The 18,262-nt window shown below is 45.3% G+C and overlaps 1 protein-coding gene across 1 annotated transcript; it reads right to left on the bottom strand.

Moving 5' to 3' along the window:
• Window positions 1–14,185: 14,185 nt before the first annotated feature.
• On the bottom strand, window positions 14,186–18,025 carry KCTD7 (potassium channel tetramerization domain containing 7; the record flags this gene model as incomplete). The annotated part of the gene is made up of 4 exons (XM_079545159.1): window positions 14,186–14,562; window positions 15,077–15,255; window positions 16,987–17,156; window positions 17,882–18,025. The coding sequence occupies 4 exons, from the start codon at window positions 18,023–18,025 to the stop codon at window positions 14,186–14,188; spliced, it is 870 nt and encodes a 289-aa protein (XP_079401285.1).
• Window positions 18,026–18,262: the final 237 nt, after the last annotated feature.

Here is an 18,262-nt window from a genome sequence, read left to right as displayed (position 1 = left end):
AGACGTTTGCATAGCTGTGACCTGTAAACAGTGCTCTGCAGCTGGGTGACAAGCAGGCCAGCACTGCCAGCCCTGCAGCAATGGGCACGTGTGTGTGCAAGGCACACTGCTCCGAGCTCAGCAGCACAGCCTTCCGACAACCAGAGGCACAAACAACCCAGGCAAACAGAATGACAGCTGCCATCACCAAAGAGAACTGAGCCAGTGCAACTCTGCTGCATTTATATAGAGAGACTGCAAGAAAATGATTTGTTTTGCAGCTCTGCAGCCCTGCTCTCTCTTTTTTTTTTTCTTCCAGACAGAAACCTTCCCACCTGCCAGCTCAGTCCCAGGGGCATTTCAACTACCAATTGTAAATGCTGGATTCATTTTAGGATAAAGGCAGCACACGACCACCTGCCCTAGCAAGTTTTATGGCCTGCATGATAAACCATTTGAATTGCAATACTGACATGCACAGAAACTAGGAATAGTGCAGCACAGCAGGGCAGGTCTGAGCCTCCCAAACCTGCCCTTCTCACTCCTGGATCCACAACAGTGCCTCACATATGCTGGAGAAGCATCTCAGCAGGTTGGGTTCCTGCTCTCACGCTCGTTAGTGAAGTTGTCCCTCGCATCACAGAGTATCTTCTGTTGGAGGGGACTTAAAGATCATTTGGTTCCAAGCCCCTGCAACAGGCAGTGCTGCCAAGCACTCCATCAGGCTGCCCACAGCCCTGTGTCCAACACGGCCATCAGTGCCTCCAGGACATGCTCCCCTTCGTGCAGAACACCAGGGCACCACGTGGAAGGTGTGCTGTCTTTTCATTAAGATGCGGCGCATGGAAAGAGAGATGAAAAGTAATCTTAAAATAAACAGTGTCAGCAACTGCTGAAGGAATCTTGTTTCTCCCCAAGGCTCATAAGGAGACTTAATGCTCCTGTGTTTGAAGAATGTGGTTCTCTTTGGTTTTGCATTTCTGCCCAGCAAAGGTTACTCACTGCTGGAAGTTCTGGCACTCGGCACCTCAGGAAGATCCCTCAGCTCTGCTCTGGGCCATCCAGCAAAACACACAGGGAGATGCACGGCTGCCAGTAGCAGATTTCCATTATGGGAAACGACAGCAAGATGATCAATTGGTTTTAAAGACTCATCATGTTTAAGGCTTCCTGTTAACCTAAACAAGTTATTTTAAGCAATGTAAGATTTTCTCTGAGGTAGGAACAAATTAAATTCTCCACCTCATCCAAGGATGCAAGGATTAAGGTTCCCTCTTTCAGCATCTTGTTATCTTTGAAAAAAAGTCATGACTTTCTAAAGTAATCTAAAGATCACTGTATGGATCTGTTTATCAAAATAATACAAATAATGTCATTGTGAAATTGATTCTGTTGATAAAAAGAATCAATTTCACAACAACATTATTTCTAAAGACAAGTTTTCTCATTTACTTACACAGACCCAGTAGCTGTACAGGCCTTTTTCCTTCCCTGTCTTTCCCAGAAATGCCTTAAGCAGAAATCAATACATTCCTACAAACCAAAGAGGAAAGCACCACGTTTTAAACATTCCAGACAGCTTTACATCTCCCACTGCCTTTCCCAAAATGTTTTCATTTCTGCACTACCACCATTTTTTCCTTCCTCAAATCATTGCTCCTCTTTCTGATGGTGCACAGAACACTGTTTAACAAAGACCAGAAATTAGAAATCACAGTTTTGTCAGCTGCAACACCTGAAGCTCACTGGGATAACAGGCTGGAAATGGCATGGTGTTGGGATCTGGAAGCACAGCCCTTTCTCAGTGCCACGCACACCCTTACAGGGAGGTGAGGGTTTGCAACTTCCACAGCTGCTCCTGACCTGCACGTTAAACATTGCTTCCCAAAGCTGAGGGTGCTGCAGCATTTTGGTCACAGACTTCTAAAGCAGATGCCTGAGACGAGAACAAAGCAAAGCACAAAGCCACCACACGTGCAGCTGTGCACACTGCCATGAATGGTAAGGCTGACGGGCCGGAGCTGCAGCAAGCTATCAACACATGCCACATAAATCCTAACACAACATCACAGAAATGTACACACATCTCTATCGCTCAAGGAAATGCTGTCTGACCTCATCACCCACCAACACGGAGCAAGTTACTACAGTTCTGCAACTCCATTCTGGGGACACTTCCACAAATTCAAGTATTTGCTGTTCCTAATGAGCAGCATCATGCTTTGGGCACTTGGATGTTCCACCACCCCACAGGCACAGAAATCAGCTCCCATCACCTGCAGGGCTTGAGCCACATACCAGCACTGAGGTTACCTTTCACATCCCACCCTTCTCCTACACTGGGACTGAAAACAGTGCTCTGAACAATCAAAGTTCAGCAGCTTACACTGCAGGGAGCAACACGGGCTCTTGGGGGTGAAATGCAGTTTTTTTGCATTCTTTCTGGAGGGGTTTGTACAAAGCTGAAGGCCAAGGCACTAGCAAACAACCTGTTCTTTTTCTTCCCCTTCAAGTAGTTTAAATTGCAGTTACATCAGTTTTGGAGCCGGGGACGAAGGAGGTCACCCTGAATCAATAGGAAGAAATCACATGCTGCACTCAGAGCACAGCCTTTCTTCTTTTAAAGACATAGGGCCATTAAAAAAAGGCTTCACAGCCAAGTTCGGCATGTCAGCACAACAAGTTTATTAAGCCTTAAACCTGACTGTGAACAATCCACCCCACATCAGTTTTCCTACAAGCGAATCACTGCATCATTTACCATCTTACACCATTCCTAAAAAAGCTTTGTTGGAGCTTCTGAGAATCCAAAATGCTCCATTCCTCTCCCTAGTCCCTTCTTTTCCTCCTCCAGCTAGATATATATCACTCCATTCAAACACCAGCTGCTTGATGTATTTGCAAGGCCAGATCTCATCTTTGCGCTCGTGCCCTGGATGTTCTCAGTAACACAACCCAGTGTGTTCTCTGCAGCCAGAGGGGGAGGCAATGCTGAGCAGCCTCTGGGCTGCCTGAGCACTGGGAGGACAGAATAACAACAGTAAGGAAAGCAACAAATCTCCACACTGAAATAACAGTTGCCATCAAGCAGGATCACAGAGCAGCAGAGGATCGTGGGTGACATCAGGCAGAGCAGTTGGGGTCCTCGTGATCCAAGCTGTGTCACATTGTTATTATTAAACCTCACTTATTTTTTCCTTTCATTCAGCAGTACTTTGAGCACTGGCATACTTGGAGCAAGCACTTTCAGAGTGCAATACTGGCTCAGAGGTCTCAGCATCTCCTCGCACCCCTCGGTGTCTCCCGTCAAGTTTGTCATCCAAAAATACATTGCTCTTTCTTCAGAAAATGGAAACTTTTGTGATTCATAGAGGATAGGCCAGCTGTCTGCCCAGCAGTTCCTCTGAGCCTTTGTATAGCTGCAAGTGAAAACGTCTGGGGAAACGATAGAGGGTTTCGGTCACCACAAAGCATAGAAGCAGATGTGAACCAAAACCAGAAAAACCAACTATCTGCGTTGCACTGCCCTGAGTCACACTGCTCAGTCTGTCTGTGAAGATTTGCTAAGAAAACACAAACAGTGGAACACAGAAAACTTGCATTTTGGTACAAGCACTGCAGAAGGAAAAGAACCAAAGCACCAAAGCTGCTTGGAATGTGCTGGGGATGGAAGGGGAGGGAGCTGCTTCTGCTTTTCTTTTATGACATATTCTCTGCTGACCTGAAGTACAACAGCACACCTTGAGTACAGGCGCTCAATATAACACTTTCGTTCTGTCTTTCAAGGATTTCCAGCTTCACGAGCTTAATTTTCTCGTGAGATGCTGTAAGAACAACTCCAAGTCTACAAAGAGATTCCATCAAAGCCTTCAGGCAGCCTTCACAACCTGCTACCTGCAACCTACACACACTGGGAAATACCCACTGTCATCCAAAGGGAACCTTTAGCAGCCAGCAAAGCACAGCAGCACCCTGCTCACAGCACACACCTGTGCTCTCTCCCTCAATGGTGAGCCCACAGATCCCCAGGCCATCTCTGTCAGTGTCCCACAGCAGGACTGCAAGGAGCAGCAATGACAGCTCTCAACAACAGCAAGAGGCTGTCTCCTAATTATCCACACAGACCAGGTTACAAAATAGCTGGAAAAACTCACAGGGAACTTGTTAGAGCAGAGCTGTAGTCACTGCAGAGCAAACGTGCTCGTAGCCTTTATGTAACTGAAAAAATAGGATCTGTCACCAAGAACTGATTTAATGCACACATGAAAGATTCCACTTATGTAACACGTCCCTTTCAGCAGTAAACCCAAGATTATTTTCCTACCATGTTAGGTTTTACAAAGGCTGCAGGCAGAGCTGTGGCTTTAGGAAGAGCACTGTTTGTCAGTGAGGTTTAGCCATGCTGTAGATTGACCATGAGCTCCAACACCACCTGCTTGTTTCTCTTGCTGCTCTCTTAACGTGCACCAACTCGCTCCAATCAGCTCCCAGGCACTGAGCAGGTGAGCAGACACCTTTACTGCCAATGTGGACGAGGTAATGACTTCTTCATAAACTATTCATTAGCCCTGGATTGCTTACCTGGGATGGAAGCTGGAGCTGGCAGGGCTCACGTAGCAGAGCTGAGCAGGCCTCATTTCATCTACAGTGCCTTCATTAAGATGTAATTGCAAGTCAATTTACAATTATGACAGGCTATGAATAACAGCTTCAAAGTAACTCTGCATGTAAACCCTGCAAATCAAAGTAGTGGCTTTTATTTTATTTTACTCTACTTTATTCTATTTCTTGACAGCGAGGCTTCTCATGAAAGCCCTCAGCATAAGCCTTACAAATAAGCCATACAGTCTTTTCTCTGGACAGACATAAAAGCAATTTAGCTCTCCAAGTTTAAGTCTCCACAGCACTTTGTGAACAACTCGTATTAATTCTTCTCATTAAAAAGTCATCAAAGTGCTCCAGAAATTGTTCTCTGAGCGTCTGACAGCATTGCCCACTGACTGCATGGTCTTTAATGGCCATCCCAGGAATGAAATTTTAGAGCAGGAGAAGCAGCAAAGCTCGGGAAGTCTCCAAATGAGCAATTCCTAAAGTAATGGCTGCTGGTTTACACCGCATTGCATCAAAGGGGAGATGGATGGGATGGGGTGAAGGTCTCCAATAACGAGATGCTTTGCCTATGAAAAACTGTCCTGAGAATAATAGGCGTAGCCAACAGCTTCAAAGCTATTGCTGCATCCCAAAGGAAGTGCTCACAAACAGACTGCCTTATCTCAAAAGCAAGAGAAACGGTAAACGTCTTCCTGGGTAAACAGTACAAAATGTTATCAGCGCTGGCATCTGAAGAAGCAGATGATCTTGTAAGTGAATACCACTCTGAAATACCAACTTGTAACAAACCAGAGTCCCATCCCACTCCCTTCCATCATCCAGGAGCTCATTCCGAAGAACAACCGCTGACCCAAATGCCACAAAATTCTTCAGAGCCATCTAAGGGTTGAAACAGCCGTGACTCACGTGTAGCCCTGAATGTTCAAGTATGTAATTAGCAGAAAGCTAATTAAGCATGAGCTAGTTTCTTCCAAAGGAAAGGGTGGGGCAGCATGATCTAACAGAGTCAGAAAACACAAAAGCCATTAGGCAACTTCAGAATTCAGAAAGAAATGCAGCATCTGTTTTTGCAGAATGGATTGCTTGAGTCTTCACAAATTTAGGGAGCATCTTGCTTGCGACTATGAAACTTCAGCTGTAACATCTGCATCCTAATATACACGGTGCAGGTTGTTGATTAATATTCCTGAGAAAATAAATGGTTGTTAACTGCAATCACAGACACAGAGCCTGGTCAGCCACCTGAAAACGAGCATGCAGACGTGGGCTGTAATTAGGCAGGGGAAATGGCAATCACTGCTTTAAACTTCTGGAGCCCAATGGCCGAGGGGCTTCGACATCCTACCCACAGAGCTCACTGCTTACTCCAACATAAGATCGCTTTCACAGACTGGTCAGGGCCTTTCCCCCCCCTCCAACATCAATACCAACCTCAGGCTACAGTTTTACTTGCCCACATCAAAATCAAATTCTGCCCATAGCAGTGACTGCTCTGCTAGGAGGAGCATGTGCTCATGAGACTGAGTCTCACCACATCCACGTGACTCATAATGGCACTTTTAAATGAAATCACAAGAAGCTGGGAATTCAAGTAATGAATGATGAGCCAGAACTTCTAAAACTTCTCAGAAATAGCAGCTACCAGCTTCTACACACTTTGCTTATTTTACCTGCACAACAACCACTGGATACAAGTTAAGAAGTGAGACTGCTCTTCTCTCAACAAAAATCTTAAGATCACCTCACACAGTAATTGCTCGTTGTGCAAAATGATCTTATGAACTGATACAATTGGCTTCACGTTCCTATTATTTTCTCTTACTGCATGTTGTTTCAGTGGGTTTTGGTCAGTGAAACATCATCTGAGCTACAATGGCCTTCTCAATTTTGTCTTCCCCTGCAAAACACTTGTGCAGCCATGTCCAGAAGGCTGACATGTATGGTTCTTGAGGCAGGGCTGCTCCTGCCACGCACTGTCAAAGAACCACAGAATCATTTGAGTCAGAAGAGACATTTAAAGGCCATCTGATCCCACAGGGAAACTCACAGCTCCATCAGGTGCTCAGAGCCCCATCCAGCCTGAACCCGGGTGTCTGCAGGGATGGGGCATCCACCATCTCTCTGGGCAATATGTGTCAGTACCTCATCAGCCTTATAACAAAAGACTCTTCCCATATATCCAGTGTAAATATCCCCTTTTAGTTTGAAACCATATCCAGTGTAAATATCCCCTCTTTTAGTTTGAAACCATTTTTCCTATCACAACAGACTCCACTAAAGAGTCTGTCCCGTTCTTCCTTACAGCCCCTTTCTAGATACTGACAGACCACTCTCAGCCCACCCCAGAGCCTTCTCTCCCCTAGGCTGCACATCTCAGCTCTCAGCCTGTCCTCACAGGGAGCTGTTCCACCCCTTGGACCACTTTTGTGGCCCTCCTCTGGATGTACTCCAACAGCCTCATATCTGTCCTGAGCACACCAAACCTGGATGCAGCACCCCAGGCAAAGTCTCACCAGCAGAGCAGAGGGACAGGATCACTTCTCTCCACCTGCTGGCCGTGCTTCTTCTGATGCGGCCCAAGAACACTGTCAGGTGCACAAAGCTACAGTAGCTGTCCTGCCATGCTAAGCTTCCAGTCACCGGCTGCCTGGAAGGTGACCTAGGTGAGCAAGCTGGACGGCCAAGGGCTTTTTTCCATACGCACCCCAGACACCAACATTAGGAGCTGCCAACACACAGCAATGCTTCAAAGACAATTTCTCAACAGCGAGAGCAAAGCAGAACAGTGTCACTAACCGACTTAAAACAGAGCTGCCATCAGGAACCCCTTTTTCCAACACCGTGCAGCTCTACCAGCTCGGCACCACACTCCACCCGTCCCACATCAGCGATCGGGCTCTACCTGCCACAACCTGCCCGGCTGACTCAGCGCCCCACACAAAGGCAGGCTGAGCACCTGGGCACGTCTCTCACCTCCCGGTTCCTCACCCCATTGCGGCCGCTCCCAGGCGGTGAGCTGGGCACTGCGCAGAGCCCCGCGGAGCTCGGCTGCAGCCTCAAGAACTTTGATGTTACGGGAATGCTTACGGATAAGGAGCCAAAAGAGAAAACAAGCAGAGGAAGAGGGGAAGAGGCCGAGGGGAGAGATCTGCGAAGTTCAAAACGACGGCTGCAACCCGGACAAAGGGAATGGGTAAAGGAGAAAGATGAGCGGTGCCACGGAGCTGCACGCACAGAACTGTCAGGCCGTACCGGCAGGCCCGGCCGCAGCCCCGCGACCCACATAGACCCGGGCCTTCAGCGGGATGGAGAAACAGAAGCTGCCCAGGAGGGACCCGCCCGGCTCCATCCCCTCAGAGCAGCGGGGCAGGGCCGAGCAGCGGCTCACCGTTTCCCGGGCGGTGGCGGGGCCGTCCCCGCGTCCCGCGCTGCTCCGCTCCCGGCACGGCGCTTCTTCCGCTCGGCGGCCGCACGCGGAAGCGCGCTGACGTCACTTCCGGGGCGGGGCCGTGCGGGGCGAGGGAGGCGGGCTGAGGTGTGAGTGCTGGCGGCGTGACGCGCGAGCTGCGAGCAGGACTGAGCGCGTAAGAGAAACGGACGGCGAGAGAAAGGGCTGGGGAAATGGCAAACAGCTCCAGCCACAGCCAGCTGTACCAGCCCTGAAACTGAGCTGCTCTTAGAGCGCGGAGTGCTGCTCAGAACTGCTCTGCTCGGTGCTGTCTCACGCGTACGGGTGGGCGTGGGGGGAAGGAAGCAGAACTCCGATGGTCAGATTGCAGTCATCGTGCGCGGGGACCAGCTGTCACGGAAGTGCTGATGAGCTGCTGGCTGGTGGCCTTAAGGAAGGCTTGGAAGGGTGACCGATACCGTAATTATCGTGTGGGCATGGAAGGCACACTGAAATCACGCAGAGCAGAAAGGGGAGAGCAGCAGCTGCAGCCACATCCCAGCTATTTTCAGTATAATTTATTGCACAACAGAAGCTGCATGTACATATTCTTGTCTTCTATAGATTTTAAATAGAAACAGGGTATATCACCTGTACTGAAAAGCCAAGTGTAGTAAGAAATAATGTACCACAGTACCCACAATATTAAACATTGCACATTAACTTAATTAAAATAATTGGGGATAAGTGCAAACCTCAACCATCAGCATCCAGGCTGGGTTTTCAATTGCATTAGGGATTAAAATGCATACAGGCACCCAACTTCAGCAAAACAAAATTCTTTTACAAAAGTCACAGTGAAAGAATAGGTAAACTGAGAGTAAACCTGCATAAGTAAAATGAGTAAGAACTGCTGATCTGGAAAGCAATTTCCAGTTGGAGGAGTACACACATCATAATTATCCTCTGAAAACCAGCTTATTTCAGAAAGGCAATGAAAAGACAGGAGGTTTTTCTTTGCTTAGATGAAATTATCTATCAGCAATGCTGAAGTTGAAGCAGTGTGACCCAGCAGACACCTCACCAGTCACTGCTGTGTTTCCCAGTTCACGCACAGCCTCTGCATCTTCTCACACTTGGTTTATCACAGGACAGTGAACCTACACCCAGGAACTGGAAGAATATAGCCAAGGTTAACCAGGGTGACAGGGACTGGATTGTGTAAATTCCTCGGGTGTTTTTGTAATACCTTAGAAGTTCAAACATTAGAGTGGGTGTTCACAGAGCAAAAAATGCAGTGGTGCAGTAGAAAGAATTACTGCATGTCCTGCAGACAGAAGTCATTCATTTAGGAGTTATAGAAAGGGGAAGGAACCAGGGGCAATCCAGAGAGCTGTTCTGATCATGGATCTTCTAGCAAGACACCTCACCTCCTTAAGCATCTGAAAAACAAAGATGTGGGGAAGCACAGAGCAGGATCTCACTGAAGTATTCCTATTCCTAGCAAGGTTTTTCCCTGGGGAAATAAGCAGCAGAACTAATTCCTTCCCACTGTACCTGCTGCAGTAAGCAGCACGTTCTCAAAGCACAAGGTATGTGCAAAACAAGCTGTGTCGGGCCTGGGGGGCTGGGAGCTGTGCTCACTGCTTCAGGTTCCACTGGGAAAACACAGATAATGGTGAGAACCATTAACCGAAGAACTGGTCAGAACATCTTACACAAACACACATTAGAACAATAGTGCTCCAACTAGATTACGGTTTAACAAAGCTATCATTTGGAACAGTTTCAGGTATCAAAACCCTTTGGAATTTGCTGCACATTTAACAATCACTTCACTGAAAGTCAGATTATGTGTGTATGCAAATCTCACAATCTTATCCGTTTCTCACATGCTGAGGTGTCTTTGACTTTTGCCTCCAAGGACTTCAGCTGCCAGAGCCAACCCAGCGACTGCCTGGTGTCACTGCTGGAGCCATCCTCACCCAAGCAGATCAGAAGAATGGAGGCTGTAATTGAATCAGTAGGAATTTGTCCTCTACAGAACTCATGGAGAGAATCAGGGAGGACTCCCAATTCTCCTGCAACTATAACAGCCTTTACTGTTTCATATATCAAATGACTCTGAGATGAGTGATTTTACACAATGAGAACAGGGGATATTTAAGGCATAAGCAGGCTTATCAGAAGCCCAACGTTGAACTCCTTGTATCTCATGCTAGTTTCAGGAATTAGTACTACAGAACTAAAGAAAACCAATACAATCTCACAAATATCCACACTAACAAATACATGCATTTACTACATCATGATGTGTCTCTGGGCACACTTCTTAACATTTAAAAATCCATCGCAAGGGTTATGGCAAACTTTCTGCTGCAGGAATTACAGCTTTTGGAAACCTAAAATGGAAACCTAAAAACCTAAGGACCCCAAAAACTCATCAGTGCAGAAACTGATCCCTGATAACAGGTTTGGGTAAAATCAGCTTTAAAAAGCAGTTTTGGAAGAGAACACGTAGCAGGATAAGGAATGCTGGCACCTTCACTTCCCTCCAAGGCAGACAGAGGCTCAGCAATGAGGTTTGCAGATTATCACACACGGTGGTATTCAAGTTCAGGAGCTCGCACCAAGTTACGCTGGGGGCTGGTTTGGTTTTTTAACTGGTGAAATCAACAGTCACTAAATGGATGCTTACATAAATGTTGAATACTCACTAACACACAAATATCTTCTTCATATCACGAGTGTTTCACAAAGTAGGTATCCTTCCCATCTTACAAAGCAAAACTGATGCAGAAGTGTCTGACTGCTGTGAAACTGGCCAAGTCCCTTATTTCTAAGCACTGGTGTTAAGACTACTTTTTGCACTATGCTAAAGAAAAAAAAATAAATTTCATGTGTTTACACAAACAGCAACTTCAAATCTATCTAACAGCTCTACTTTTTAAACAACAACCTTCTGACTATTTCACAATCACTCCCTGCTGTTCATTAAAATCAGAGATAGCTCTGAAACCCAGCTATGCAAGCCATACTTCAAAAACATTTCAGACTTCTCATTTAGAAGGGCAAAAAAATAAAACCTGTTTCTAAATGTGCTCCTGAACATCAATCTGGAACCAAAATTGCACTCATCCTGTCTCAGAACACGGAATGAAAACCATCTTTCCTTCACAGTGAATGAGCACAATGGACTGACATACATTGTCCTTTCTGCAGAGATGATGTCCACCACAACATCACAGTGATAACATGAGACCATGCTCTGGGTGGCCAAGTTGCCCAAGAAAATTGCAGCAGCTTGTAGCCACAGGGTATCTGTAGAGTAATGTGTATGGAGAAGTAGCAGGGAAGATAATAAAGTGACAAAAAGACAGAGAAACAGTTAAATGTGCCCTAACAAACCTCTAGCCAGATATAAAGAAATGCCTGTACAAGAAGGAAAAAAAAACCAACAACCCGGTATTACATAGGTATTTAGTTTAATTAGACAATAATATCATATTTATGATATAAAAAACCAATGATCTTAAACACTGATTTAGTAATCAGCGACTCACATCTCTGTAGCAAACGCAGAATTTCAGAACGTATGCTACATGCCAGTGAAGTCAGGAACATCCTATAAAACAGTGACTGGACGACACCCCTGACATCTGCCTGCACCACTCTGCTGTTTCTGTCAAAACCCAAATGCACATCAGGCAATATAATCAACCCACTGTAAACAAAGACTGCTTGGAACAAGCGTAGTTAGTAACAGTATTGCTAACTGGTACAAATCACCACACAGCATGGATGAGTTACATGAAAGCACGCGGCTCAACTCTCTGTTCCCTCCTTCAATATTGCACTTAATTATTTCTGTCCTCTGGAAGATACGAAAGAAGGATGAAAGTTTCAGTTAAGATGCAATTGATACAGACCCAGATTTTCATCTTCACCTTTTGGGTCAGGCAGTTTCCTTACTTTCTCACTTATTTAAACAATTAACAGGAAAAAATTTACAAAATAGCAACACGTGCACATTAAGAAATAACAAACAAGGTTCTAACAGGAATTTTGTCACAGTTTCTCTAGGAGAACAGCTGAACAACACTTAAAGCCAAAAATAATCACTGTCAAAACAGCCTGCTTCATGTCAATAAGTGGTGCTGTAATTCAAACCAGAGTTATGTCCTGTGTGATATGGGAAGTGGCAGAAAAATAACAAGAGAATATTCCAGTGCAGCCGGGATTCTCATTGCAGCCCCTGAATAAACTCAGAAGTTTACTGGCAGCCAAAAGTTTCTAAGCTTCAGCTTTAAGGTTTTACATCATTTTACTCCAAACCGTGGTTGTAATTTAAGATTCTTGGGGAGAGAAGGCAGCAGAGTAGAGCAGATATCATACAAGCTTCCTCTCAATTTAGGGAAAGATTCTTTGACTTGTAATTGTAGGTAGTCAAATAGAGGCACAGGGACTTGTAACACAATCAGTACTTAAGGAACAATTAAATCCAAAGAAATTTGGATTGAAAGATTCAAATACACCTAAGTGGCACTCATCTCCCTCCTCCCAGCACCACTGTGCTTTGCAATTTCAACTCTGGACCTGAAACTCAGCACCTGACAGCAATGAACTCCAAATAAGCACTTGCAAAGAGCTCTTAAGAACTTTATGTCCCCGCCTCTGAGAGACAATTCAATAAAAATTCCTAAATTAAACACAGAGAAGTGTGAACATTACTCAGAGCAAAATCAGCCTTCTCAAAATATTTTTATGAGACAATTTTATGTCAAGTTTTTATATTGTAAGAATTATCTCGGGTAAGCGATAGTTTTTTTTATCATAATTAATAGGTCTGTAAAGTATTTTGGTCAGAAGTTTAATTAAGCAAGAATCTTGGATTCAGGAGTCCAAAGGAATGCACTATGCAGACACCTACTTTCCAGCCTCCCTCAGGTGGGGTCTTTTTGAACAGTAGTTGCATTTTCTGAAGCTCACAACAGCAGCACCCTCAGATCGCTCCATCTACCCTTCAGCTTTGGACACACAGAAATGGAGCTTCAGCAGATGGTTGCCAACGTCAGAAGTGCACAAATTACCTTCTGGAAAGAACACGGCTCTGCAACAGCTGCCTCCTTCAGCATGGAAATAAATGTACTTCCCAGATACACTGGTGGGCAATTGGAGAGATATTAGAATACGAAGGAAGAAACAAAGGTGCTGATATCGCACAGAGAAGTGCCAGCAGGAATGCTGGAAGTTAGATTTAACTGAAGAGGTGAGGAGAAGGAAGCACTTGCCTCATCATTTGACTAGCTCTGGAACAAAGTTTAATAGCACAGACTGTAAAAAGAATCAGTAATAAAATAATACACATTAAATATTCTTAATACTTCTGCTAATAGGAACGTACAGATGGAGTTACTCGTTCACCAAAAGCCTCTGCAAATGACCTGATTCTATAGATTCTCTTTGTAGATGCTGTAAACAGTTAGAATTTCTAAGGCTAAAAACAGGCACAAATCTTTCATGAACGGTAATTATTCCACAAAGCAATGAGGAATATTCTCCAAACCTGCTGTTCCTTTTTATAACAACAGAAACAACTAAATATTACACTTCACAATGCAGATTCTTAATTTTTAAAATATGCATATAGCTTAATCTTCACAACAATACTCCTCTATTTTTTTTAGTTGTCTATTACACCAAAATTACACTTGCAGGATCTCTGTGCAGGGTGTTACTCAATCCATACAGTGGCAGGCCTGCATAGTGACTGGAACACTCTGAAGTGTGTAAAATGGAACCACGTTCTATCAGCATTACTTACTAGCACCTGAGGCTGAGATCCATCACACCCACTTTGCAGACAATGGGACTGCAGCCACACAGTAGGTGGCACATTAAAAAATAAACGTCAGACACTCCTCTCCGTAACTTCCACGAGGTGATTTTGTTTTGTGCCTCATTAAGGTACCTGAGCCAACAGTCTTGTTTCAGGCTGTTTGGTTGGTTTTTTAATATTGCAGAGGTTTTTCAACCTCTGTGACAGGTCCCTCTTCGCTGAACAGCTAAGCACTAGCCAACATTTCAGCAGGCTGATTCCAATATATGTTAGCAGCAACGCATTTCCAGAGACATGTTGCAAAAATATTAAAAGCAATTGTCATCTAGAAGTCCTTTCATCTCCTGCACCATTCTGGACAAAACAACTCACCACCAAGTGATCTTGAACTCATAGATAGGACGCTTGCAGTAATAGTGATTTATCAGGTGCTTATCACACACACCAATACACTGATGATCCACAGTTATCCCTCTATCAGACAGGTCTGTCACAATACAGTGCAGAAGGTCATACACATCAGCCACGGCCTCCCAAGGTCCAAAAGATACATCCACTTCACAGTGATGCTCAAACAGCTTTGCCTCACTTTCACTTCTTTCGAAACGTAAAGAATTGAAATGTGGGCATTCATAGGGAGTGATGGGCATCTCCTCTTTGAAGACACAGACTTTCAGTTTCGCAAATCTTGCTTTTCTTTGCACAGCTCTAAGCTTTGCTATTTCAATTATCCGCTCCAAATGATCTAAGAAACAGAAGTTGAAAGTAACAATGAAACACCTAGTGAAAGACATTAAATCCATTCTTTTTCCACATGAAATGTATTGTATCAGTGTTTACATGTTATTCTTAATGTAGTATTAGCAGTACCACAAAGATGGATGCACTAGATACATTCTATGTTAATTAAATCAGTCTCTGTTGTCTTGTGAGCTTGGTGTCCTCACCATGTGCCTGAACCGATTCCACTGCAGGCACTAATGGAGCAAATAGGGAGGCACAGAGATGCTCCTGCTCAGTGCTAAGCCTTGCATGTTGTGGCCTAGATCTGGCTCCCTTTGAACACAGCATAAAACATTCACAACCTCAGATGCAGCAGGAACAAATCTCATGTGAAAGCCTCAGAGGTCTAAGCAGCACGGAAGATATGTAAGAAACTTATGACATATGATGGAATTAGTCTGAAAGGAGGCCTAAAAGCACCACTCAACTACCTGAATCATGGCAGAAACAACAGTCACAGTGCTTTGTTTATTTACCTTTGTAGTATGGCATTAGGCCCAGGAAAGCCTGCCTCACTTTCTCTCCCTTCAGAGGCTGGACATCCTCCAGGTGGTCTAGCAGTGGTCCTATGGAATAATACTGAGCTTCCTTGTACACTGCCCTCACTCGCTCTCTGGGCGGCAGGTCACCAGACCGCAGGAAGTTAAGGATGTCTCTGAAAGAAGGACCAAAACACTGAGAATTAACAAGTTTCCAGCAGAACTGTTGTGCGTGGGAAAGGAAACACCGTGTATTCATTGTTTACTCTACTGAGACAGAAATCCTTAATCTTCAGTAACTGAAAGAAGCACGAGTTACACTTCCAGCCAATGTTTTTAACAAAGAGTTGAGGGAGAAACCCCTTAAAATAGAAAAGGCCATTCTATGGGAAAGAGATTGCAGTCACTGTATTCCAAATTTCAATCTGGGACAAAAACTTCTTTGATTCTCCTGGCGAATCAGACATGTGGACATTTTATCCCACTCAGAATTGAGGCTCCATGCGAATGGATGGAGCATTTGCAAAGGAGGTGCTCCTTTCACAGGATCAGGGCCATATCCATTCATACAATAAGAAAGAAAAAAAAAAGAGAGAAAAAAAGAATTTTTCCTTGTGATTTTGAGACATTGTTAAACCCCTGGAGTTTTAAAGTGGAAAATAAATCACCTGATAAGCATTCATCAAGTACTGCTGACCATATCAAGTAAAACAAGCATTACTGCAACCTTCACGTAACAAGTGCTAACTTGGCTCTCTGTTCCCACTACAATCTGACTTCAGATCTGTAACATCACAAGCAAATTGGTTCTCCAACAAGATGGCAGGAACTTCTAAATTGCCAAACGTAAAATTGTTATATTTTCACAGTGGCTAAATCTATTTCTGACCCACATTAAAGTGCAGTTCAAACATGCCTTGAAAATAAAGCAACCATTCAGCAGAGGACTAAGGAGACGTCAAGGACAAACAAGTACCTTAAGTTAAATTGCAACACCTGCTTTGTGACCCCAACCTATGAACACTGCAAGAAATGATGTCTGTCTTTTCTAGTGATCTCACATCACTTCAGACAGAGTTGAAACATCAGGTTATTTTTATTAAAAATAAAACAAGCTACACACAGGCTACAAAGTTCAAAATGAATCCTGAAAATGAAAGTATACGGCACTGTCAGCAAAAATTATTCAAAGAAATACTTTTTAAAGTGCTGTTTGCCCCCCCCCCCCCCTCCCAGTTGTGCTTTAATCTAACGTATTTCTGAAGAGCTCCAGAGGTAAGTTATCCCCTTACCAGACAGCAGATGTACCTTGGTAATTTTTTCTTATAAAACTACAGCCCATCACAGGCACAGAAACTGCGTTGCAAGTCCACTTTTATTGTCAGAAATGCATTAGTTAAAGCCTAATCATACCTCCCCTTGCATATTCAATTCAGGGGAAATAGATACTGAAAAATGTGATTAACATGAAAAAAGATCTTCATTAAAACAGGAATTTTTGGGGAACTAAAATATTTCTTTAATCACTGTAATTTTAATGGAGTAGATGGGTATAAACCAGTTGAGTGCCAAATACATCGTTTTTTAAAGCAGCAAAACAGCTTGATACTCTGAGAGCAGATGTTCCAAAGCAGATGATGTGAATTTGTCCTCTAGAACATCATCAGCTGCTTTTCCTTCTCCACTGTAAAGCTTAAGCCCTTAAGAAGAAAATAAATCATTTCCAGTGGTGACGCGCTGCAATTCATTTTTTCTCTGAGATGTTTTCAAGGCGTGGATGCACACCACCCCCGTTTTCCTAAAACCTACTCCACAGACATCATTCAACTAGAAGAAACAAGTGTAAAACTTAGTTTTCCTTTCCCTCAGTCACCACTTTGGAAGCATAGTGAGGACACTGCACGTACCCAAAGTAAGTTCCATCTCTGTCAATGAAGTATCTGCCTTCGGCATCCGTGGGGATGTAATGCCTTCCGCTGAACATTGCCGCCAACATCGTGTCCTCGTAACGCCTCAGCGTTGACAGCCTTGTAGTGAAATACATGCCTCCTACATTCAGTGGGACGACTTCTGGGAACTGGAAAAGCGATCACACTGTCAGAAATGAGCCCCCAGTGCTCTGAAGTTACACGCAGGCCAAGCGGGGGGGGATTTGCAGAAGACCCAGCATACAATCTGTGGCACCGTGACAAAACTTGGTCTGACAAATGCCTCTGCCCTTCTGCCACAAAGCAATGAGCTTCATGGGTTAACACCTTACATACCATGGATGTTGTCTGGGTGAATTTTAGATAGAAATCTGGAACAGAACTGGTCACTACAGCTTTAATACCAGATATCTGTTAAAAGTGTGAATGCCTCCTTTTGGCTCTTACTGAGGAACAAAATAAATCAGAAACAAAACAAAACAAAAACAACTCCTCCTTTCCCATGCATGAATAAAAAGGGGAGGAGATACATAGTCCCAGGCCAACCCTGGCACCTGCACTTGGCTGCTGCTCCATTGGTTCCCTTACAGCACACTGGCAAATCAGTGATTATGCACTTAAATGAAGCTGACAGCAGGCCCCAAAATCTTAGCATCACATTGCATCACACTATAAGCCGCCTCGCTGTCAGAATAAAGACTTACTTGTATTTGTCAAGCTCAAGCAGGATGGAGAAGGGGAGCAATCGCTGTAATTAAAGGGCTTTGCTCCAATTCGAGCTGAACCTGCGCTGACAGCCCGGGAGAGACGCGGGTTCGTGGCGCTGAGCAGCGGGAGCGGCGACGCTCGGGGCTGGGCAGCGAGCAGCCCTTACCTGCTGGGGCAGCAGCGGCAGCGCCTGGCCCGCCTGGGTGGCCGTGGGAGTGGCTGGCTCTTGGAAGTCATCCTCTGCATCCGAGCTCGACATGGCCTCATCCGGGTCTCCGCTCCCTTTGCTCTGCCCTGTGACTACCACCATCCCTCTGGCTCTGCCCAGCAGCAGCCGCGGCACTGCTCACGGGAAGCGAGACCCCGGTCAGGCGGGCGCCCTCCCACCCCACGCGGTTGCGGACGGTCACGTGGCGGGCGGGGCGCGCGCTGGCGGCTGCACGGGGACCGGCCCACGGGCAGCGCCGGCACCGGCGGGCGGGGCTGGGCCGCGGCCAGCGGGGCTCCTCCGCCACCACGGCCCCACCAGCCGCGGGGTACGAGCCCG

Source organism: Tetrao urogallus (assembly GCF_951394365.1).
Source record: "Tetrao urogallus genome assembly, chromosome: 20".
NCBI lineage: Eukaryota > Metazoa > Chordata > Aves > Galliformes > Phasianidae > Tetrao > Tetrao urogallus.
Note: the sequence above shows the minus strand (reverse complement) of the source record. Positions and strands in the feature narration are given on the sequence as shown.